This window comes from Notamacropus eugenii, chromosome 1, assembly GCF_028372415.1.
Source record: "Notamacropus eugenii isolate mMacEug1 chromosome 1, mMacEug1.pri_v2, whole genome shotgun sequence".
Lineage (NCBI taxonomy): Eukaryota > Metazoa > Chordata > Mammalia > Diprotodontia > Macropodidae > Notamacropus > Notamacropus eugenii.
Window position 1 is genome coordinate 13,051,449 of NC_092872.1, and position 23,534 is coordinate 13,074,982.

At 48.5% G+C, this 23,534-nt stretch overlaps 1 protein-coding gene across 2 annotated transcripts; it reads left to right on the plus strand.

Annotated features, from left to right (window-relative positions):
* Positions 1 to 1,069: 1,069 nt before the first annotated feature.
* DHX30 (DExH-box helicase 30) lies at positions 1,070 to 23,202 on the plus strand. 2 transcript variants are annotated; one of them, XM_072654072.1, is made up of 21 exons: positions 1,070 to 1,093; positions 4,107 to 4,220; positions 4,780 to 4,875; positions 11,129 to 11,259; positions 12,212 to 12,322; positions 13,350 to 13,651; positions 14,389 to 14,509; positions 16,207 to 16,356; positions 17,537 to 17,689; positions 18,178 to 19,008; positions 19,333 to 19,408; positions 19,706 to 19,810; positions 20,171 to 20,346; positions 20,599 to 20,805; positions 20,929 to 21,010; positions 21,190 to 21,383; positions 21,545 to 21,704; positions 21,962 to 22,119; positions 22,342 to 22,445; positions 22,554 to 22,693; positions 22,870 to 23,202. In XM_072654072.1, exons 3-21 carry the CDS (start codon positions 4,836 to 4,838, stop codon positions 23,121 to 23,123), a joined length of 3,495 nt encoding a protein of 1,164 aa, XP_072510173.1. In that variant the 5' UTR covers positions 1,070 to 1,093; positions 4,107 to 4,220; positions 4,780 to 4,835; the 3' UTR covers positions 23,124 to 23,202. The 2 variants fall into 2 exon arrangements, with proteins under 2 accessions (XP_072510173.1, XP_072510163.1); XM_072654062.1 differs by lacking the exons at positions 1,070 to 1,093; positions 4,107 to 4,220; positions 4,780 to 4,875 and adding an exon at positions 8,586 to 9,048.
* Positions 23,203 to 23,534: the final 332 nt, after the last annotated feature.

Here is a 23,534-nt window from a genome sequence, read left to right on the forward strand (position 1 = left end):
ATGGAATGTTTGCTCCTTTAATGCAGTGGTGTTTGCATTTATATTTGTGTCCCTAGCACCTAGCTCAGCAGATGCTTCATAAATGTTTGTTGGGTTTGAATTTTTGTTTTCATTTAATCTATTGTGATGAAAGAGCTCATTTTTGAGGAATTACAGTCATCTCTGTCCCCATTTAAGAAAGGTCTTACAAGGTAAATCAGTTCCTGGAAACTTATCTCACGTAGACAAAGCTCAGTAAGCCAGTGAGTTTATAAAGTCTTAGTCCTGTTCCCGATACCAGTTTGGAGGGGTCTTCCCAGAATACTCTGAGATCAAGCTGAAAACAATATGCTTTTTCAGGCTCAGTTTCTTGATCTGTAAAAGGGGCAATCGTGCTTGTGCTACCTATGTCATAGGATGTTTTTTAAGGCAAATGCTTTGTAAGTCATGAAATGTTATAAAAATGTGTGTTGTTATTTTTTCTCTTAAATTATAGTCTCCGCTGAAATGTGTTGATTTCTGGAGTGTAGGATTTAAGAGTCATTCTATGGCTTTCTAACTGAAGAAAACGGATAAAAACTAGAAAAAATCATAGTGCACTGGGGTACATCTTTAACATGAGTGAAAATGATTTGAGCTTATTAATGGAGATCTCCCTTTGTCTTCTGCTTAAACAAAGCTTTGCGTGGCATCACTAGGCCAACAATATTGACTTGTCTTTCTGTCTTCCTTCTCAGGATACCATCTTTTTCACTTTGACAGAGATGTTTAGCCTGGACTCATTCAGAAAAGGTAAGAACCATGTGTATGTCAGGGTAAGAGGAAAATCCAAATGACTTTGAAAATCATTTTCCTGTTCACTAAGGATCATTACTAATGCCTTACATTCGTATAGTCTTTGTATTTTACAAAGTACTTTCATGTGCTTTATCTCATTTGACTCTTACGGCAACCTTAATGAGATAGATAAGACAGATTTTTATCCGCATTTCAGATGTAAGGAGACTGAAACTTAGAAGTTGAGAAGGCTACACATTAAGTCAGACTTCGGACCAGAAACTAGATTTGACAGTCCTTGGTCCTTCTTTTTATCGGTGTCGGTGCTGCCTCCCTAGTAAGAACCAGTATTGCTTTTCAGTGTTTCACCAGCATTACCCAGATGCCCTGTGTTGAGTGCAGAGTGTTGCTTCTCCTTCTGACAACCTTAGGGATGTGCATGTATCTGAGAAACCTATAGAAAGCACATTACCCAGCCTGCAGGATGCCCCTCCCAAAGGAAAGGTGTATGGGCCTTTCTCCATCCCACTTCAGGTTACGTTCCCTTGGATTAACTAGAGAGCTATGCTGCTAGTTATAGGGGAGCAAAAAGAATGATTGGTTTGGTTAGTTATCACTTGTGTAAAAGTTCACAGTATTTTTTCTTCGTGTCCTTTGCTTCTGCTGCTTCTACCTCCTATCATCTCCTCAGGAAATTATTTACTCTCCTGTTTTTATTAGTTAGTTCTGTACCTGGGTTGGAGATAATCAAATCTAAGGTTATTGTGGCTAACAGTAGACTGATTTTAAATTCAGGTTTCAGCATTAGGTTGCTTTGTGTCCTGAGATGAATTATTGACTCTTCAGTTACTTGCAAAAATTGGGTGATTGTTTTTTCCTCTTCCCAGAGAAATGCATTTTTTTTAATGATTATAGTGGACGACACAGTTGAGACATGATCACATGACTCACCACATATCTTGAAAGGTGCTCTGGGAGAGACTGTCCTCGGATTTATTATTTCCTTGCACTTATGTACAATCTCCTAAATTTTCAAGCCTTCTACATGAGTAGGATTATTTAAATTCAGCTTAGTACTTGGGTTCTGTTCACATTTATAGAGTACTATCTAATGTTGTACCTTGATTTAACCACATCTAAATGTTGTTTACTTAACTTTAGGCTGAAAAGTCATTAGTAGAACATGTAATTCTTTCATTTCTAGCTGCATTGCTGATAGCTGGTAGGTAAAGAGACTTTTCTAAACTCTTTAGCCACCCTGGGTTGCCCATTGCCTCCTGGAATGCCCCCTAATGCTGCTCGTGAAGGTTCAGAGTAAAGCATTCTGGGTTGAGTTTTCTCAGCCACTGTGATCTCTCCTTCCTCAGAAATTCTGCAGAACTTGTTTGTGCCATTTATTTGGCAATAAATCATGTGATGCCTTGTTTTATTTCTTCTCTTATTGTGCTGATTTTTCATTTCTCTTGTAAATTGTTTATAGCTTTTTCCCCAATGTCTTCCATGAACTAGATTGTAAGCCCTTTAAGGGCTAGGATTATGTTGTTCTTTGTATTTCTTGTCATATCACCTGTCACCTCAATCCTTGGAGAAATATCTAATTTCATCACTGTGGGTGTTCCCTCTAGATTGCAACCCCTGAAAAAGTTGTGCCCCAAAGCTCATCACCTGGTACTCAGACTTGTGGTGATGAACCTTTCCATACTTATCTAGGCTAGTCAGCAGACGACAGATGCAATGTTGGCCACCATGCCTGTACATGAAACCTTTCCAGTTTGGTAAGAATTGTTAAAAACCCAGGGTTACCTCCATGTCAGGATGAGGTTTAGGAGAGAATTTAAAGTAGGTACTAATAAATACTTGTTGATTTATTGATTAGTCGGTGTGGCAGACCAAGGGACCCTTGTCTAACAGTAGTTTTCACATCTTAAAGTTCTATAAAACTGTATTGAAAAACATACAAAACAGTATTGGTTTGCTTGGTCCTATCATGCAATCTGTTTTCTTGTTCTGAATGAAGCATTAGTTCATTAATTCATTCAATAAACATTTATTGGTTGTTTACTGTGTACGTAAGGCCCTGTACTAGTTGCTATGGAAAATTGAAACAGCTCCCCTGCAGACATTTACAATCTAGTTGGGTGAGGGATGTATACAAATAATGACAACCCAATATATGAGAACTACTGTATGAGTGGTACAGATAATAAGGGCTGTCCAAGTTCAGGAAAGGGAGAGATCACTTCTGGTTGCATGCTGGGACCTATTGTGTCAATGAGTTAGTATCCATACAGCTGTAGTTAACATCAAAGTATAACCATTGAAATCTTGATGAGTAGCCAGTTCCTGCCTTTTTATCAAGACAGATACAAATATCTGGTTTTCTAGTATTTTAAAGTTCTGAGAAGCGTGTCAGGGTCAGTGAGCAAAAAACTAGAAGGGTCTTTTCTCATTGGCTTCATGCTCCAAAGATATGCGATTTTATTGCTTTGTTTGCTCCCTTTACACGAACAGTTCTCACTCTGGGTCCGCAGACTTGTTTATTTCAATATTTTGACAGTTGTATTTTAAGACAATTGGTTTCCTTTGTAATCATGTGTTATTTTATGCACTTTTAAAACACTGTGGTAAGAAGAGACCCGTAGGCTTTACCAGACTGCCAAAGAAGTCCCTGACCAAAAAGCTGAATTGACAGTCTCTGTGATTTTCTTTGACTGAAAACTTCAATTTATGGTGACCAAACCTCTATTGATGAATATATCTTGACTTAAATATACTGGTCCTTGGACATCAGTCTCATACTCAAAACTTTCCAGTTGGATAGGACTTGTCAGAACGTGAGCTCTGCTGGCATAAGCCTTCAAAAATGTAGGCTCAGTGCCAAGACATGATGATGACTTTCAGTGGAATCATTTGTTATGAGACGCTGAAAAATGATAAACGTGTAATAGGAAGGCGTATAGCCCCTGAAGTCCATGGATCAGATGGATTCTCGGTCCTGGGAACAAGTATTATTTTTAACTTTTATACTTTATCCCTTAAATGCTAAAAGTGCTTATCCAAGCTGATGTGCATAACCGTCAAACAATGGTAGAACTTATTTGTACATATATATCCACACATATTTGTACATAGATAAGTGGATTATGTTTCTTCAGCATCCCAGTAATGGTTGGTGGGAATGGTCCTCCTCTTACATGTAGACAGGTGACAACAGAGAGGTTGCATTGTTTGTGACCACAATTCATCAGTGGTAGGGCTGGCTTTACTTCCCCTGGTCCTTTATTTCTGTAAGTTTCTTCATCTAGATGATCTTTCTCAGGTGTATACCATTCTGACCATTCATTACTTAGCACCTGTTTTGGAAGAAAGAATGAAAATATTGCTAAAAATTGTCAGTGGCCAGCACCTTTTCCTGTTAAGGCTTCTTCAGCGTGGCTCATGAGGGAAAGAAGGAAGTTTGAAGGGTAAGAGCAAAGGTGGTTACTTTGGGAACTCAAAGCACACATAAGGAATGTCATCATGGTTTTATTAAGAAAAATAATTCCTTACCTTTGGAAGTCCTTTATACTTTTTTCAAAGTACTTTGATATCCATTATCTCATTTGATCCTCATAACAACACCGTGAGGCAAATAGGGAGAGTAAAATATCTCCATTCTACAAATGAGAGAGCTAGTTCTCTTCCAAGTTGTCCAACGTCACACAATTCCTTAGGGGTGGAACTACAACTTCCTGGACTCCTAGTACAGTGTTCTTCCCATTCCCTCATGCCGCCTTTCAGATGCTACAGAGGCCAGCCTCTAGATAAAACAATTTCCTTATTTCTGCGGTGATTTGTTCCCCATCCTCACCCCTCCACATACCCCTTATGTACAGAAGTCACATTAAAAAAGGTGTATATCCCTGGGTAGATGCTTCAGATTTAGTCCTATAGCGGGTAGTATCTTCTGGAGCATATGAAACTTCCCAAGTGACTGGAACTGATGAGACCAATGTCACCCTGACATCCTCTCTTTTTCCCCAGATCGGACCCAGCACAGGCAGCGTCAGTGCAAGCTCCCCCCACCCCGCCTTCCACCGATGTGTGTCAACCCAGCCCCTGGAGGGACCATCTCTCGGGGTAAGAGAGGAGCCTGGTCTCCAGCACCTGTTTGGTCTATGGTCCATGGTGGGGGAAGGCAGAGTGAACTTTTTTGCCAGGGTCGTAGGAGTTTTTAGGAAGGATCCAGTTCATATCTGCCTACGTGGTTTAGACCTCAGTTGTCTCTTTTGGCACCTCTTGTGTGGCTGAGGCTGGAGGGAAATCCAGTATGGGTTTGGGCATTTGGGATATATCCTAGGACCTCTGCCCCTTTATGCATGGTTCATGTAGCACTGAGAATAGAGCACTAAGCACACAACAGGAATGGGTACAAGGAGTATTAACTCAGCCAAGTCTCCTGCATCTTTTTCTGGAAGGTTTAAATGACGCATTGTGACACCATTAGTAATGGACTCTTGCTTCCACTTCTTACTGAGTCACCTCAAAGCACTTCACTGACAATGAATTGAGTTCCCCTTTTGTCTGTGGAGGCTAGTCAAGAAGCCCCAGGCAAGCAGAATAATAGTTTGGAACTAAAACTTAAGGTTTCTGCACTCCCTGACGCCTACCCCCCCATGGTATCTTCTCCTCCTTCATGCTTTTTAAAACTGATAAAAGTCAGTGATGCCTGTTGTCCCTTTCTGCCTGTTAAATCATCGCTGCCAACCAAGCTTCTTCCTGAATGGCTTAGAGATGGGTCCCATCCACTGTTCCTATGGGCTGTCTTGGTCTAACGGGTGGCATCAGCTTTGTAAATTCAGTGCTTTGTAAGCCAAGGACACCATGAAATGTGCTTGGGAGTAAGAGAATACTGCATTTACAGTAGTAAATGTTATTAAATGTACCCTCTAGTCTCCATTCTACAAAGCCCCTTCCGAACGTGGCCTTGGCACCAGGACGGACGCAGTCCATCTGACTGCTGAAGCCTCCCATTGCCAAAAAAAAAAAAAAAAAAGAGTTGATTGACCTTTTTTGTTTTCAAAATGCCCTGTAACTCAGAAAGACTGAACATTAACATTTCCAACAAGGCAGGTGAGTGGCTCTCAGAGCAACAGATGCTCTTTGGCTTAGCTTGAAAGCAGTTACTGTGGGGATAACCAGGCAGCCCATGGTTAGGAAATGCTTCCTTGAGCATGTGCGGTGAGAAAGGCCACTACGTGTGCTCCTAACGTAGTTGATTTTGCCCAGCGCTGGCCAATGGCCTTTAGAGAAGCCTGGAGCTGCGTCCCTGAGCTCTTTTGTTCTATGCATTGACAGTTATCTGGGCCATACTTGCTGACCTCACAGCTATGCCTCCAGAAAGCATTCACGGACGTGTGCTTTAATTCATATCTGGACATAACGTTTTAGTCACCAACACCCACTAAATTCTTTTACTCTAAGAGCACAAAAAAATGGTGGTTAAAATGAACCGCCAGGAGAATCTAAGATTAGATGTTAGAGGTAATTAATTCCAACACTCCATTTTATTTAGGAGTCCCTTCTATAACATTTGTGGCTGGTGATTAGGCAACCTCTGCTTAATTAAACACTTCTAATATTGGGGAACTCACTACATTGTGAGGCAACTTCTCCCATTTTGGGGACACTCATTGTTAATAGGTCCTACTTTATATTGAGCTAAAATATGCCCTCCTCTGATTTTTCACCCATTGGTCCTAGTACTTTCTTTTGGAGCTTCACAGAGCAGATCTAATCATGTTTCCGTGTGACAGTCCTCAGTATATTTGTAGACAGTAAAGACATCTCTCCTCCGTCTTCTCTTCTCTGGGTTAAGCACCCCTAGTTTATTTAACCTTTCCTCATACAACATGGTTTTATCACCTTCTTCAAGACATTCCTATTTGTTCAGAGAATGTTGTGTCCAAAATTGAACAGTCGTTTAAATGAGGTCTGACTAATGCCAATTGTAAAAGGATCCAGATATTATTTCCTTTCAAAAACTGGTATTTTGAAGAGATGGAGCTGTTGGTTTATCTCATACAAGCCAAATGTCCATACCAGCCAGGAAATGGAAAGTCTTATTTAAAACAAATTATGGGTCCACTTTAGAGATCGAGGTAGCAACCTCAACATGTATTCTCATTCAGTCAGCAAGCATTTGTCTATTAAGTGCTTACTTAGTATGTGCTGGATACTGTGCTAAATGCTATAGGGACAGACATGCAAGCTCGGCGGTGCAGTGCATAGAACACTGGCCTCAGACTCGCTGTGTGACCCTGGGCAAGTCATGTAATCCAAGAAAAAGGAAAGGAGGGAGGAAAAACGATCTTATGGTCATAGCACGATCTGATCAACTTTTGGGGGGGGGGCAGTCAAATTTACCTTCTCTTATTAGTGATCTGGAAATAGGGCAGCTAGGTGTGGAAGTGGATGGAGTGCCAGGCCTGGAGTCAGAACGATTTCCCTTCCTGAGTTCAAATCTGGCCTGACACACTCACTAGCTGTGTGACCCTGGGCAAGTCACTTCACCCTGTCTGCCTCGACTTCCTCATCTGTAAAATGAGCCGGAGAAGGAGACGACAAATAGGGGACAAGACGGAACGTGATGCCACTAACGGGTCAGGGGCGCACTAAGTGTGAAGAAATGACCAATCACGGCTTGTCATTTGCTCTGCCGCGGACCGAGCCTGGCCTGAGTCCCCACGAGGCACAGTGTGCCGGACACACGGCTGGCTCCCTTCCCGAGGGTCACTCTCATCCTTGCTGGTTCCTGGCCGGAGCAGCTTGGTCACTGGGACTTCTCTGGTCCCATGGCGGCTCTGGGCCCCTGGTGCCCAGCAGCTCCTTGGTGGGCCCGGCCCGGGCGCGGGCTCCCTCCCAAGGCCTTCCAGCTCCGGGTTCTTTCGGGCTGCCTTCAGCGGCCCTGGGCCGGCCTGGTACGCAGACTTCAGCCTGGACGTGGGCATCGAGGACCTTGCCCGGAGCCCGCTGTTCTGGTAGGCAGGATTGCCAAGGCTGTCAGGAGCCCCGGGGGAGCAGCCCCAGGCACCCTGCAGCTGCCCCCTCCGGGCCTTGCCCCACCGGGGCGGTTGGGGTCCGATCTGGGCGGGGCGTACGAGCTGCCGGCTGAAGTGAGCGTGACTTGGACATATTTCGGGGATTCTGCGGCCTTGGCATCTTTTATCTTCACTGACTTCTGAGGGAAAAGCAGATCTCTTTGGATTCCGAATCTTTTAAAGTCTGACACGAGGCCTCCTAGCTTCCGGCGGCCTGCAGAAGGGGAAGGAGCCTGGTTTTAGAACAGCTGCCCCCGCTACTGACCGGGAGACAGGCTGGGCCTGCCCCGAAGCTGGCCGGCAGCGGAGTGACTCGAGCCGGGGCTGATGTTTACTGTCCCAAAGCTCCACGCCTGCCTTCGGTGGAGACGACCTGGGGTTGGGCCGGTGGTGTCGCCGCTGTCACCCCGCAGGACCCACGCCGGACCGGACCTCAGGCCGGGCCTCGAGCAGCGTTTTTACTCGGCTTCCTAAGCCAAGGCCGGCAGCGAGCCCCCGAGCCTAAGGCCGGAGAAGAGGTCTCGGGGTGGTGTGCCCCTCGGGGGTAGACGGAACTCTAGGCGGCGGGCCGGCCGGGCCTTCTAGCTGAAGGCGAATGGCGCCCCCTCCTCATCCCAGGCGGGTGTGTTGGGGCGGCTGACCGGGCCGCGGGATCGGCCCTCCCGCCGTCCTCGCCGTCGCCTCCAGGCCCCCGGGGCACGTGGAGGGCGTGTCCCGGCGCCTCCGCCCTCCCCGACGCCACCGCGGTCCGAGCCGTGAGCTCTGATGGCCGGGCCCTTAACTGCCCCCGGCCCCGGCAGCCCCGGGCCCGGAAGCGTGGCGCCGAGCTCCGCGCCCCGGGCCGTTCGGGACCTCCCGGCCTGCTCGGGCCTCCCGGCATCCCCCGGCCCAGCGCGCGTGCGCCGCGGCGGGGCGGGAGGCGGGCCGGGAGGAGGCGGGGCGGGCCCTCGCGCAGGGGTGGGTGGGACGGAAATGGCGGTGGCCAAGCGGCTCATGGTTCTAGTGACCGGGGTGTCTCAGCGGCTGCAGCCGCTGCCGCCCCCCCCGCTGCGGCGCCAGGGGCGGTCGCGAGGCCTCTCGTCGGGCTGCCCCCGCGCCTGCTCCGACAGCACCAAGGAACTCGACGAGATCGAGGCGGCGGCGGCCGAACAGCAGCCGCCCCCGGCCCCCAGCGGGCCCCGGCCCGGGGCCGGGAACGGGAGCATGGTGAACGGTGAGGGGAGGCGCGGGGCCCGGCCGAGGAAGCGGCGAGGCCGGGCGGGGGCGGGGCCTGCGGCCGGTGACGGGAGGCGGGAGGAGGCCGGCAGCCTAACGGCGGAAGGGGTTCCGAGGGGGCCGGCAGAGGCTCCGGAGAGCCGGGCCGCCGCACACATTGAGCGCCTTCTGTTTGCCGGGAGGGTGAGGGCGGAAGTTGGGCGGTCCGGACGCCGGGAGGCTGGGGCGACCTGACAGGCTGAGAGGGAGCGGGTTGTCATGGAGCCGGGGGACGGGCCCTTGGTCCTGGAGAGAGGAAACCGCTTCCCAAAGTCTTCATCTGAAATGGATCCTAGCCCGGGGCCGCCGGCGCTGGTGTGGATCCGGCGTGGGGGCGGGGCCGGGGAGGGGCAGTGGGCGGGGCCCGGGCAGGACCGCCCCCGCTGGCCCCGCCTCTGCAGCGTCCGTCCCCAGGACCAGAGCTCCCTGTCTCCCTCGGTCCCTGACACGGGGCAGAGTAGGTGCCCAGTCAGTGCCCTGGAATGAACCGACGCCCTCACACCGAAGGGCTTCCTGCCCTTCTCCATCTTAGCACCGCAGGAGAGACCGCCCTCTCTTCATTACCTGCCGGCTGTCAGCCACCACCACCTTGTGGTTTAATCAGACTGTGCATCTGACCCCTAGCTGGGCAGCTGGGTGGTGCGGTGGGCAGAGTGCCAGTGCAGGGGGCAGGAGGGCCCGACTTGAGATCCCACCTCAGACACTTGGCACTCACTAGCTGTGTGACCTTGGGCAAGTCACAACCCCAATTGCCTCATCCTGGGTCATCTCCAGTCATCCTGATGAATATCTGGTCACTGGAGGAGAAGTGAGGCTGGTGACCTGCACAGCCCTCCCTCACTCAACACAGAGTCAAGTGCCAGTCACGTCATCATCTCTCTGATGGCCTGGTCTTCTTTGGCAAAAGAGGGAGCAACACCCACCTGACTCAATAAACGTCTCCCCCATGGCTCTTCTCTGCTCCCAGACTAAGGAATAAGGTTACTTACTCCTCCAGTACCTGAGAGGTGGTGCCAGTTCTTTCCTCCATAGAGCCCATTGCCCATCTGTCAGCAGTGAGTGTCTGCTTCCAGAGAGTGAGTTCTCACTTTGGTGGGATGTGCAGCACAGGATAGTGGAAAAGGAAATGGACTGGAAGTCAGAAACCCAAGGGCCTTTCTATTATTTCGTTAATTAGCCATGTGATTGGGGGCAAGTAATTTAATCTCAGGGGCCTCCATTTGCTCCTCTGTAAATATTGCATTAGATAAAGTGTAAGGTTTCTTCTAGCTCTCAGTTTTGGGGTTAAGGTTCAGAACTAAAATCTGGTATTCATAAAGGCAGCATGTTGTAGTGAAAGGACTTGGATTCGAATCCTGCCTTTAGTGACCTTGGGCAAGTCAGTTCACTTGTCTGCGTCTCCAGGGAGGTTAGACTAGATGACCTCTAAGGTCTTTCCTGGCTCTAAATTTGTGAGCACTGTACTGTTGGTGTGACCTTGAGCAAAACCCTCTCTTTTCTCTGTATTGGTTTCCATTAGTGCAGAAAAGTTCCATCTGAGGGTCCATAACCTGTGCTTAGAGAACTTCAACTAAGCGGCCTGTGCCCTTGTTTTCTCTCTTTCTTTGTTTATCTGAGTGCCTTTTCTTCCCTTCTCAACAGTTTATTTTGATTATTAACAGGAAACTTCATAAGCTCAGTTTTACTTAGAAGAACCCAAGTCCATCCCTCTCTCTAGAGTTTAGGAGCAGAGTGTTTCCTATTTTAGGAAGTACTGATTGCATGTGAGACAGTAAGGTTACCCTTCCTTAGGGACTTAGTCATATGGAATGTAGAGAACAGAGTGGAGGGTTGATCTCCTCTATAATGCCAAGAACTGGTCCTCTTTTTTTTTTTTTTAGGTCCAAGTTGTCTATGTCTCTTTAATCCAATACAGGATCTTAACCCCAACATCCCTTGTATTTGTCCTGGCTCTAGGGTGTAGCAGAGAACTCCCCTGCACAGAGTAAGACCATGAGGTTGCCAAAAACAAGTGTAATGTTTTTCGTTTTGTGTCTTAGCTTCTAGGGATTTGTTGAAAGAATTCCCACAGCCCAAAAACCTTCTTAACAGTGTGATCGGAAGAGCCCTTGGCATCTCTCATGCAAAAGACAAACTGGTCTACGTCCACACAAATGGGCCAAAGAAAAAGGTAACTGCTTTCAATGAATAGCAGAGAATTCTTCTGCGGGTTGAGAATTGAGGGAACATAGGGAAGTAATTGATTGTAGAGTGAAAAAAATGAGTTGTAGAAGTTAGACCATAAAATGTGGAAACGTGGTAAATGTTGAATTTTCAAAGATTCATCCTAATTCATATTGCGCTTTTGGACAAAAGTGTCTTGAGTGAAGCAGGCCCCCTTGGAGTGAGTAGGAGGGAGAAGAGAAATACTGGGAAGACTTAGAACGTTGTGTTAGAACTAGAATCGTCATGATTGCTGCTTCTTGTCATGCTTTCCTATCGTTTTAAATGTCTTTTCCTCTAGATGGAGAAAAATCATGAGTGTTATAGAGAAGGAATATTTCGCATATATTCCTTCCATTTTTGACAATATTCTCCCTCCAACAGCATAAAAATTCTAGCCCTTCTATTAGGCTAACTTTCCTTAAGGTCCTGAACTAATTTAATAACATGCCTTCCATTTGTGCAGTGTTTTACCTTTGTCCAAGCGTTTTGGTGTACATTATTTTATTCGATTCTTACAGCAGTTGTGAAGATGCTTAGATCAAGTTTTTCTCATTTTTGTAGCTAAGGAAACTGACAGAAAAAATGTTCATTTATGGGCCTAGAATTAGAATCAGTCTGTGTCATTGCCAATTCATGGAAGTCTTAGTCACATTTAGAAAGGGAGCCATATCTTAATTTTTAAAGGGGAAGCTAGAATAACTGTCCCTTACAATCCATTTGAGGCGTTCCCAACTTCTAATCCATTTCCGTGCATTACTCAAAATGATAGGCCTGAGCCTTTTTGGAGGTGACTGAAATAACAGCCTATATGTGGGGGTGACTCTGTGATAATTCTCACAGACCTTAAAAGTTGACCAAGAGCTGGAGAAAAGACCAGAAAGAGGCCAGAGTCCCAAGCCTTTTTGCTCTCTCCACAGAAAGTCACACTGCACATAAAGTGGCCCAAGAGCGTTGAGGTGGAAGGTTATGGGAGTAAGAAGATAGATGCTGAGAGGCAGGCTGCAGCCGCTGCATGCCAGCTCTTTAAGGTAATGGTTTCTTCCTCTCCTGTTCCCACGAATCCATCTTTCGGTGATGGTCCTCACTTACTTGCTTTTACAAAACGTTGGGCTCATCATTTCCTCTGAGATTTTGGTACTTTTCCTGTTGCAGATCTAACTCTTTTTCAGAAATCCATGCACTGTGAGGCACCCTTACAGCCTTCAGTAAATGTCATTGATTATGAGAAGTTGAGCTTTCATCATCTAATATTCTCAAATCCTCTTCACCTCAGAGGTTAATGCCTTTTCTTTTGCTAGTCCTTTGTTGGTTATCATGGGTGATGATTTTAGCGACAGAAGGGATCTCGAGGCCAATTTAATCTGCAGGTTTGATACAAATAAGAAAAAGAAAGAAAATCCCTGCTTGCCCTCAAGGATAGTACAGTCTAACAGGGGAAGACCGTACAAGAAAGGAAGCTGGAAAAGGGTGAGGTGACCCCAGGAGATACCTAGCATGGGGTCATCTTGTTCTGTGAAGCTGAAACCAAGCAGAGTTGTAGATAGAGAGTGGAAGGAACTGCAAAGTCCAGGGTCTTCCCTCTGTAAAGCAAGGCTTTGGGTGGCTTTGGGCACTGTACCCTCCAGCCTTCCAATCAGAGGGGAGAGGAGGCTGAGAGTTGAGAAGTTGTTGAGCGTATCCTGGGTTGGTATAATCAGCGTGATGGTTTGTGATGGCCACTTTGTCCTGGGAGGGAATGTGATTGCATGAGTTGAAGCCAAGCAGAGTTAGAGACGGAGAGCAGAGTGAGTGATTTCAAGCCTCTCATTTGGAACGATGTGGTTAAATGGCATACCCAGTAGCACACAAGCACTAGAGGAGGTATTCAAACCCAAGGGTTTTTTTTTTTTTTTTATCCAGAGTCAGCACTTTTTTCCACTATACTTTGGAGAAGTTGTGACCTATAGCTGAGCTCAGGCTGGTGTACAGTTGCAGTGCGGGGAAGTCCATATCCCTCTCCTGAAGGAACCTGGATCTTCTAGAAGATCCCCTACCTGGGTGCTTTACTTCTTACAGGGCTGGGGCCTTCTGGGACCCCGAAATGAACTCTTTGATGCAGCTAAATACCGAGTGCTGGCAGACAGATTTGGCTCTCCAGCTGACAGCTGGTGGCGACCAGAACCTACTATGCCACCCAACTCCTGGAGGCAGCTGAACGCTGAGAGCATCCGGCCAATGGGGCCCAGCAGTCTGTCCCGCTCTATGGGCCGAGAGGAAGAGGATGAGGAAGAAGAAGAGCTAGAGGAAGGGACAATTGATGTTACTGACTTCCTGTCTATGGCCCAACAGGAGTCTCACACTCCACTCAGGGACACAAGGTATAGTCCTGATGGGAAAATACATGGAGAACTGAGCACCAGTACTAGGGGCAGGATGGGGATGTTTTATGCAGGGTTCTCCACAAGTGTTGGGTTTGATGTCTACTCATTCCCTGCTTCCAGGGGACTTCCTATGAAATTGATAGGATCCCTGGTAGTTGTGGCTTTGATTGGATCCTAGATGTTTCTTCATTGCCTGGATTTTACCTCAATTACTTGTTAGTGTTACTTTTTGTCTTAGGGGAAACAGCTGGCTAGGTCTTGAACTATGTTAATGGGTTTTTGCCTAGCAACAGAGACTCCCTCTTGAAACACCAGAGGTGATAGCGGCCCAACCTACTTGGATCCAGAGGTGCCCCTGCTGCAGAACTCTGTCCTGTTTCTAGACTTTGGTGGCCATTATACAAGGCATGAAAGGGAAAAATCCATGGGGTTGCAAAGAATTCCTTCCCTAAAATGCTTTCAAACAGTATTTTAGAGTCCTTGCCCTTCTGGAAAGTACCCTCATTTTACTTGGGGGAAGCTGAGGCAGGACTTCTGATATTTTGTGCACAGGTATGGTCAGTGTTCATAGGGAAGCATTTGAGTGAAGTTCAGAATTGAGGCATTTCTAGCTCCAGCCACATTTCTGGCCCTCACCCCGTCCCCCGTCCCCAAATCACTCCATTATCCTACTGCCCTAGATTGTAGCACTAGGGGTGGAGAGTGTTTTTCACCTAGACTCTTGGGTATCCCAGAGGGGGCTCCTTTGAGATGACAGATGACGACAGTGCTGTCCGAGCACTTACCCAGTTTCCGCTTCCCAAGAACCTTCTGGCCAAAGTGATCCAGATTGCAACCTCGTCCTCTACCGCCAAGGTAAGTAGAGATTCCCTGCACTCCAGGGGGAGAAATTCATTAAGTGACTTGAAGAGGAAATCTAGAAACACGAGCATTGATATTATTATGTGGATGGATCTGTGCATAGAGAACGATTGGAAAAGAGGAATCTTCAAAGACTGTCCAATTTCTACTATGAGGATGTAGTGAGAGATTTCATTTGGTGCTTAGTATATGCCTATAACGTACAAAGTGTCATCCTCAGCACTTGGGGGAAATAAAAATATAAACTCAGGCCTTGTTCCTTCATGGAATTTACAATTTAGTAATAAGATATGACTGACACAGTCAGTCACAAGAAGTATAAGTTCTGTGTGAGTTTTGTGGACCGAGATAATTTTCAAGTAGGTGGGATTGAGGAAGTTTCTTGAACTAGATCTTTAAACTAGATCTTGAAGGATTGAATTTCAGAATATAGGAAAAGAGGACAGGTACTAATTTGGCAAGAGGGATTGGGTGTCATGAAAAGAAGCATGATCGTGGAAAAGCATAAGAGCACAATTTTGGACACTGAGTAGCCCAGTTTAGCTGAAAGGGGACATAGTGAGAGATAAGGCTGGGAAATTTGGATAGAATCAGGTTTTAGATTGGATTAGTTGCCAAACCGAGGAGGGCAAAGATTGTTCGTTGTACATTGGAGAGCTGGAAAAGCAAGAAAGTGATACGACCAGGACTGTCTGTAAGAGACGGGCCCTACATCTATGCTGGGCAGGTGGCCAGTGATGATTCCAAAGTCTGTGCCCAGCATTAGGTTTGCTTCCTATCTTCAAGTCTACAAGATCCTAGCAAGGGAGACAGAAGCAGAAAGGGCAGGTCTTGCTATCCGTCTTTCGGGGTGCTGGTATGTTCACGTGATTCTGGGAAGTCAACCTTGATATAGAGGTTTGAGATAGATTTTGTAGACAAGCAGAAATATGGGAGTTTGCCATGTAGGTGAAGAACTTCCTTGAGGAAAAAATGGTATAGGAAGGAGGGAGGGGATGAGATAGAAGAGATTCCTACATGAAATTGGAAGGGTATATTTGAAAATCTCTTAAGGTCCTTTCTAGTTAAAAGATTGGGAGGATGAATAGGGCTTAATCAAGCTAAGTGGGTAAGGTCTGGGACTGGAGAGGGTGGCATACAAGAGAATGGAAAGCTGTCTATCCAAGGCGTCCTCTCCTGAGTCTTTCTGGGGGTCCTCAGTCAGATATGACAGTGGCCGGGAATGACAGTAGTGCCAGGCCTTACAGCCAAGGAAGAAGCTTCAGGATCTTTTGCCAAGAAGAGGGGAGCATGCAGTTCCATTGTCTGGCACCTCCCTTCCCATGCCCCATGTCCTGCCTTAGGGGCAGGCTTAAGAAAGGTCAGTTGCAGCTTTTGGTGGTGTTTTTAGTGTCCTTGCCCTGCCATGTAAAGTCAAGTCTCCATAAGCTCAGGGTATGTTTCCCTTTGATAATATTTCTCAGAATATCTGAGCTGATGTTTCAGAATCAACAGCTTGCCTTGCTGCTGTGGGTCCCCAGGTTCCATCTGAGAAGCAACTTGGGTTTATTTTTTATTACCATTTTTGATATGTGGGGATCTTTTGGATCTAGCCATAACTACATAGTCTCTGGAACACTACCTAATATCCATTGGCATGGATCTCCTCTCAGACTTTTTCTTAGTAAACCATTTTCCTTACATCCTTTCAGAACCTCATGCAATTCCACACTGTGGGTACCAAGACAAAGCTCTCCACTCTTACCTTGCTCTGGCCCTGTCCCATGACCTTTGTTGCTAAGGGGCGCCGCAAAGCAGAGGCCGAAAATAAAGCAGCTGCCTTGGCTTGCAAGAAGTTGAAGGTGAGCTGGGACATATGAGATTGATGCTTAAGGGATGTGATGGGGTTGAGAAGGCCTCTGGCCTGGAGGTGACTCTAGAAATGCTGATCCATCATAGCCACCAGTCTCAGTCCACTTGTCTTTACTAATTAATTTATACACATTTTTCTAGCTTTTCCCCATCCCTGATGTCTAAAGGAAGAGTCTTTAATGGTCAAGACTTCATATATTGCTTGATATTAAGACCCATCCAGACCTTTGCTTTTGCTTTCCCCCTTTTCTCATTTATTCACTGAACAGGACTTAATTGTGCCATCCAGGTGCTATGAGAGAGATGTAGAAGTACAAGGGAACCATTTTTGCCTTCAGGGAGCATATGGTGGTTTAATTGTCCAGATGAAACTTAAACACTTCAGCCAGTTAACAGCTCAGTACTGTAATGGGCAAATTTTAAGTGATTTATCTCAGAGTGGTTCACTGAGCTGCAGTGAATTGGAGTAAAGCTGCTAGAGGGTTTCAGCTGAATGGGAAAGAAGAGGGAATAGGATTTGGAAAGAGATGGGGAGCCCTGGTCTGCTTTGGAGTTGTTACTGACAAGCAGGAGGAGATGACTTTGAAGAGGTGAACGTCCAGCTAACAGCCAAAGGAGCAACTTCCCTTTAAAGAACCTACTCCAGAGGAGTCCTGAGATTGTCTCCAAGGGAGTGGTTTTGTTCAAAATATCCAAGACTATGTGGTCATTGATTTTAAGGTAGAAGGGACTAAGGAGGCTTTATAGTCCACACCCCCACACCTCCCAACCCATTGTACTGATGAGTAAACTGAGGTCCAGAAATTTTTTCTTTGGACTTTATTGGAGAAGACAGTGCTCAGTATCTCTGTTCTGGAGACCTGAGTCACCTTGAGAGGCAATGTGGTGCAGTGGAAAGAGCCCTGGATTTGGAGTTAGAGGACCTGAGTTTGAATCCTGGCCCTGCTCCTGGCTATCTCTTGGTCAGTGCTCTGCACTTCAGTACTTATCTGTAAAATGGGGGGAATGGCGGACATGACTTTTAAGGGTCCTTTCAGCTCTATGTCATGTGCCTTGTGAAAGGAGGATTCCTATTCCCCACCTTCTTGTCACTGCATCTTAGGAATCTCTTTCCTTGGAATGTGCCTGGGCCATCCTTCTTTAGGGGCCTGACTTATATCCCCTCTGCAGAGCCTGGGCCTAGTGGATAGGAACAATGAACCACTGACTCATGCCATGTACAACCTGGCCTCTTTGCGAGAGCTGGGCGAGACACAGCGTCGGCCCTGCACCATCCAGGTGCCAGAGCCCATCCTGCGAAAGATGGAGAACTTCCTGAACCATGTAAGTAGGGCAGGATTGGGGTGGGCACAGGCAGGGACTAAGGAGCCCAAGTCCCAACAGTATCTCCTGCACAGGTCAGCAGGTTTGGCTTGGGAATGATTTCATCCCTAGGTCAGCTGCTTGGCTCTGCCTGGTGCTGTCTTAGGCATTTGGGATGTTTGGTTCCATCTTTTCCTTTTCCCACACCAGTCTTCAAAACCTGGTGGTGTCCTATGGCTTTGTGGTGTCAATCTCTCTCTGGTTTTCCTTCCCCACACCAGAATTCAATACTCCCTGCCCCCAAGTTTGACCCTTTGAATTCCAGGTACCTGGAATTTTGTTGGTCCTCCTTAGGGTTCCAGTGGGGGTAGGAGGGCTGGGTGAACCCTGCAGTCAGCTCTGCATAACTGGGGATTCCAAGGCACTGGAGCACTCTGGGCCTTAACTCTCTTGAGGCTGTAGAGCTGGAATAAATGAACACCCCTCACTATGTTGCTGGCCCTCTCCAGTACCCTGTGGAAAATCCTTGGATCTCCCCGGAGCCTAGGCTGCAGAATGAGGATCCCTTGCACTTAAGCAAGGACACGGGGCCCCTGAGTGACCCTATCACAGGGAAGCCTTACATTCCTCTGTCGGAGGGAGAGGAGCTACGGCTAAGCCAGGGACTGTTGGAGTTGTGGCGGCGCCGTGGGCCTTCCTGGCAGGAGACTCACCAACTGCCTGTGGATCCACACCGGGACACCATCTTGTCTGCGATTGAACAGCACCCTGTGGTTGTGATCTCAGGGGACACAGGCTGTGGCAAGACAACCCGGATACCACAGCTGCTTCTGGAACGTTACGTGACAGAGGGCCGGGGGGCTCGGTGCAATGTCATCATCACCCAACCGCGCCGTATCTCAGCTGTGTCTGTGGCCCAACGTGTTAGTCACGAACTAGGACCCACTCTGCGTCGAAACGTGGGATTTCAGGTGCGGCTGGAGAGCAAGCCCCCGGCCCGAGGCGGAGCCCTGCTATTCTGCACGGTGGGCATCCTCCTTCGGAAGCTGCAGAGCAACCCCAGCCTGGAGGGTGTGAGCCATGTCATTGTAGATGAAGTACATGAAAGAGATGTCAATACAGACTTTCTGCTCATCCTGCTGAAGGGGCTGCAGCGGTTGAACCCGGCTCTGCGCCTTGTGTTGATGAGCGCCACAGGTGACAATGAGCGCTTCGCTCGATACTTTGGTGGCTGCCCAGTCATCAAGGTGCCTGGCTTCATGTACCCAGTGAAGGAGCACTACCTAGAGGACATCTTGGCCAAGTTGGGCAAGCACCAGCACCGGCATCGGCATCACGAGGTAAGGGGCAGGCAGCCATGGCCAGGGCTCCTCTTCCACCCGTGGCGCGTCTCTCGCCTCCCAGTGTTGACTGGTTTTTCCCTCTGCCTGTGATGGTTGTGCTTGTTCTCTTCCTACCATTCCCTAGTCTTTCCCATTCCCTAGCGTTTACCTGTGAAGCCTTGACGTGACCCTGGGGTTCCCCCATCAGCTGGTCAGCCCAATTGGATTGGGCTGGAGTGCCGTATGATCTTGGAGAGGGTCCTGGGGTATTGTGCAGCTCAGATGCCTGAACCTAGGCCACTGTCTCCAACTCTTCTTGTTCCCCTTTACCCCTGGCCATAGTCTGAGGATGAGTGCGCTCTGGATTTGGACCTCATGACTGATCTGGTTTTGCATATTGATGCCCGGGGAGACCCAGGTAAGTGCCCTTTTGGCCTAGGATTCCTAGAGCAGGTTTCCTTCAGCTAGATTCAAGCTGCTAGGGCAAGGGACCTTGGGCATTCATGAAGAAGAACCTTTGTATGGAGATGGGAAAAATGGGGGTGGAGTGACTGCTGAGGTCTGTCCCATTCAGCTTGATCCTGCCTAAGCCCCAGATGGCCCTTGATCTTGAGGAGGAACAAATAGGTGGCAATTCTTTGGGGAAACTCCCGCCCCCAGGCCATCCCCTTCAGGGCTGCTCCCAAGTGATCAGGTTGCTGGGGCTGGTTTTCAGGTGGGATTCTGTGTTTCCTGCCTGGCTGGCAGGAGATCAAAGGAGTACAACAGCGTCTGCAGGAGGCCTTAGGCTCCTATGAAAGCAAGTACCTGATCTTGCCAGGTGAGCTGGGCTTGGGAACAGGGGAGAGGAAGGGGGACCTACACCCTGGTCCAGGCCTTTTGGTTATGGGGAGGCCTCGGGAAGCGGCTCCATCTGGAGGTAACAGTGGGTACTGGCTTGACTAGGTTCCCATTTGGCAGAGTCACTTATAAGTGCAGAGCTAAGCAGAGGAGGGAGGACCACAAAAGCTGACTGGAAACTTGGAGGGAAACACCTCTGTAGGGTTGCTGTCCTGTGGGAGTGTCTTGTGTCCTGGGGAATGCTCTGCTCCCTGATATCCCTGTGAAAGTGTTATCGGTGGGGCTTGACTGTGCGTGCGCGTTTGCGTGCTATTTCCCCCTACCCCCACGCCCCAAACAGTGCACTCCAACATCCCCATGATGGACCAGAAGGCAATTTTCCAGCAGCCCCCAACAGGGGTGCGCAAGATTGTCTTGGCCACCAACATTGCTGAGACTTCCATCACGGTCAACGACATAGTGCATGTGGTGGACAGTGGCCTGCACAAGGAGGAGCGCTATGACCTCAAGACCAAGGTATTTCCTCCACATGCCCACACTTCTCTTGCTATTTGCTAGCTCTGCCAGTTAACTGTAGCTTTAGCCGTGAGGCTTTGGGAACAGCCCCAATAGGATGTAGTGGAAAAAGGACTGGAAATTGAGCCAGAAGACCCAGATCTGAGCCTGACTTACTGATCTTGCTTGATAGATAACAGATGACATGATTGTAATGCTTCAGATTTTACAAAATGCCTTCCTCATGAGGATCCTGTTATGTGCTTCTGCTAGGTGTCCTGCCTAGAAACGGTGTGGGTGTCAAGGGCAAATGTGATCCAGCGCCGAGGAAGGGCTGGGCGGTGCCAGTCAGGCTTCGCCTACCACTTGTTTCCTCGGAGCAGGCTGGAGAAGATGGCACCTTTTCAGGTTCCCGAAATTCTGCGCACCCCACTGGAGAACCTGGTGTTGCAAGCGAAGATCCATATGCCTGAGAAGACGGTAGGGCTCTGAAGGGTAAGGGTGTGAAGGGAGCCAAGGAGGGCTTTTGATGCACATACCTCCCTTGGATGGCGGGGCAGGAGGGCCAAGAGCCTCATCGTGCATGTGGGCCTTCCATTGTAGGCTGTTGAGTTCCTCTCCAAGGCTGTGGATAGCCCTGACATCAAGGCTGTAGATGAGGCTGTGATCCTGCTACAGGAGATCGGTTAGTGGTGCTGTGGCTCCTGGACAGGATGGCCCCTTGGGCTGCTGGGAGGGTCGTCTTCAGTTTCCCTGTGTGAGATGGAACTCGGGCTCTCTGATGGGCTGGCCCTCTATTCCTTGGGCAGATGAAAGGGTCTGGAAGCTATTTGGGGGGCTGCTCTGACAGAAGCTGTGTTGTAGGTGTGCTGGACCAGCGGGAATTCCTGACTACGCTGGGTCAGCGCCTGGCCCATATCTCCACGGACCCAAGGCTCGCCAAGGCTATTGTCCTGGCGGCCATCTTCCGCTGCCTACATCCTCTGCTAGTTGTCGTCTCCTGTCTCACCCGGGACCCCTTCAGCAGCAGCTTACAGAACCGCGCTGAGGTGGACAAGGTCAGACTCTTGACCCCATCCTGGCAAGTCTTTATCCAAGAGTTTTTTTTAGGTGTTTCACTCTAGTCTGTCCCCCTGGCTGCTCCCATCAGTGCCTGGCATGCAGGAGGCACATAATGGATGTTACTGGATTGATTTATCTCTGCATTTCTTCTCCTTAGGTGAAGGCACTATTGAGCCATGATAGTGGGAGTGACCACCTGGCATTTGTCCGGGCTGTTGCGGGCTGGGAGGAGGTGCTTCGCTGGCAGGATCGTAGTTCTAGAGAGAACTACCTGGAGGAGAACCTCCTCTATGCTCCCAGTCTGCGTTTTATCCATGGTGAATGCCTAGCTCTACTTTCTTTCATCTCCCTCTACCCCTCCCCCCATACCGAGTTTCAGTACAGGCCCCTCCATTGCTCCTATACTTGGTTTTCCTATTTCCATTACTTATTCTTAGCCTGTATTGGATAGACAGGCCTCACCCATCCTATTTTGTTTTACCCATATGTACATACTCCTACTATGTAGGGCATTCTAGGTGATGGCTGGAATCTCTCAGACTCTACTCCCCTGCATCCAATTTTCTTTTCTCAGGCCTCATCAAGCAGTTCTCAGAGAACATTTATGAGGCCTTCCTAGTGGGAAAACCATCAGACTGTACCCTGCCCTCAGCCCAGTGCAACCAATACAGTGAGGAGGAGGAGCTGGTGAAAGGGGTGCTCATGGCTGGACTTTACCCCAACCTCATTCAGGTATAGGACCTGGGCATGGTGTGGTGGTCCGATCTCATGACTCACCTAGTAGGGGGAAAGGGGATGTGGAGAACAAGGTGTGGCGGGACTCTTGGATTCCACATGAGTAAGAATACTTTTTCAGGCCCCTTGGCATGATGAAAGTACTTGCCCTGCCACACTACTTGTCTCCCTTATCCACACACCTATTTTTATTCCATCCACCTTCTTTGTGCTCCACAGGTGAGGCAGGGCAAGGTGACCCGGCAGGGGAAGTTCAAGCCCAATAGTGTGACCTACCGGACCAAAGCCGGCAATATTCTGCTGCATAAGTCAACCATTAACAGGTGCTCAGAGCAGTGAAGGCCACAGGGATTTAAACTGGGGTGGGAGGAGGAGAAGAAAAGGATTCCAGGGACAGTGATTAATTTCGACCCTGTTTTTTCTCCTCACAGGGAGGCCACTCGGCTCCGTAGCCGTTGGCTTACGTATTTCATGGCTGTTAAGTCCAACGGCAGTGTCTTTGTGCGAGACTCCTCCCAGGTCCACCCCCTGGCTGTGCTGCTGCTGACCGACGGAGATGTCCATATCAGAGGTGGGTGCCTGGTTCCCTTGGGTCCATTCCCCTTCCTTTGAGAAACAGGTGATTTCCTCTTCTCTTACTCTGAATTCCCCAGTGGACTAGAAGACTTTTTCCCCCCTCATTGGTTCCCATGAAGTACTAGGAGGCATGGCGACTTGTAATCCTTCCCTTCCATCCCCCAACCCCAGATGACGGGCGCCGTGCCACCATCTCCCTGAGTGACAGCGATCTCCTACGGCTAGAGGGTGACTCACACACCGTTCGGCTGCTGCGGGAGCTTCGCCGGGCCCTGGGCCGAATGGTGGAACGGAGCCTCCGCTGCGAGTTGCCCGCCCTACCGCCAGATGTGCAGCAGGAGCACAGCCAGTTGTTGGCCTTGCTTGTGGAGCTGCTGCGTGGGCCTTGTGGGAGCTTTGATGTTCGTAAAACCGCTGATGACTGAGCCCCCTCCCCATTCCCCGTCCCTGGGGCTATGTACAGAGCGCAAATGTTTATTTAAATAAAGTTCTATTTATCCCTTGTGATTGCTTCCTATAATCCCCTTATCTTTGGTATTTGCTTCTGTCCCAAAAGGTGAGGTGGCTACTTAAAAATGACGGGGCTCTTGAAGGTATAAAGATGCCTAGCTCTTCTCTTGTTTGTTTCTGGAGCAACATTCCTCCCTACACTATTGATGGGACGGGGATTCTCTGTTTTGGGCATAAGGAAAATTAATACTCTGCCTCATGTACCTCTAGGTCATAAGGTACCAGTAGGTAAGAAGGTCTAAAGATTTCTTCACTTTTATGGCACGGGGCAAAGCTCAAAGCTGCCAGGCCATGGAACACTCAGAAGACCCAACTTCTGCCATGTC

Bases quoted from the DNA above. Each gene is read 5' to 3' on its own strand.
- DHX30 (XM_072654062.1), top strand. From the start codon at position 8,601: ATGGCCGGGCCCTTAACTGCCCCCGGCCCCGGCAGCCCCGGGCCCGGA. The intron at 13,652-14,388 runs GTATAGTCCTGA...TGGGTATCCCAG, and splicing joins ACTCCACTCAGGGACACAAG to AGGGGGCTCCTTTGAGATGA. The intron at 22,446-22,553 runs GTGCTCAGAGCA...TTCTCCTCACAG, and splicing joins CATAAGTCAACCATTAACAG to GGAGGCCACTCGGCTCCGTA.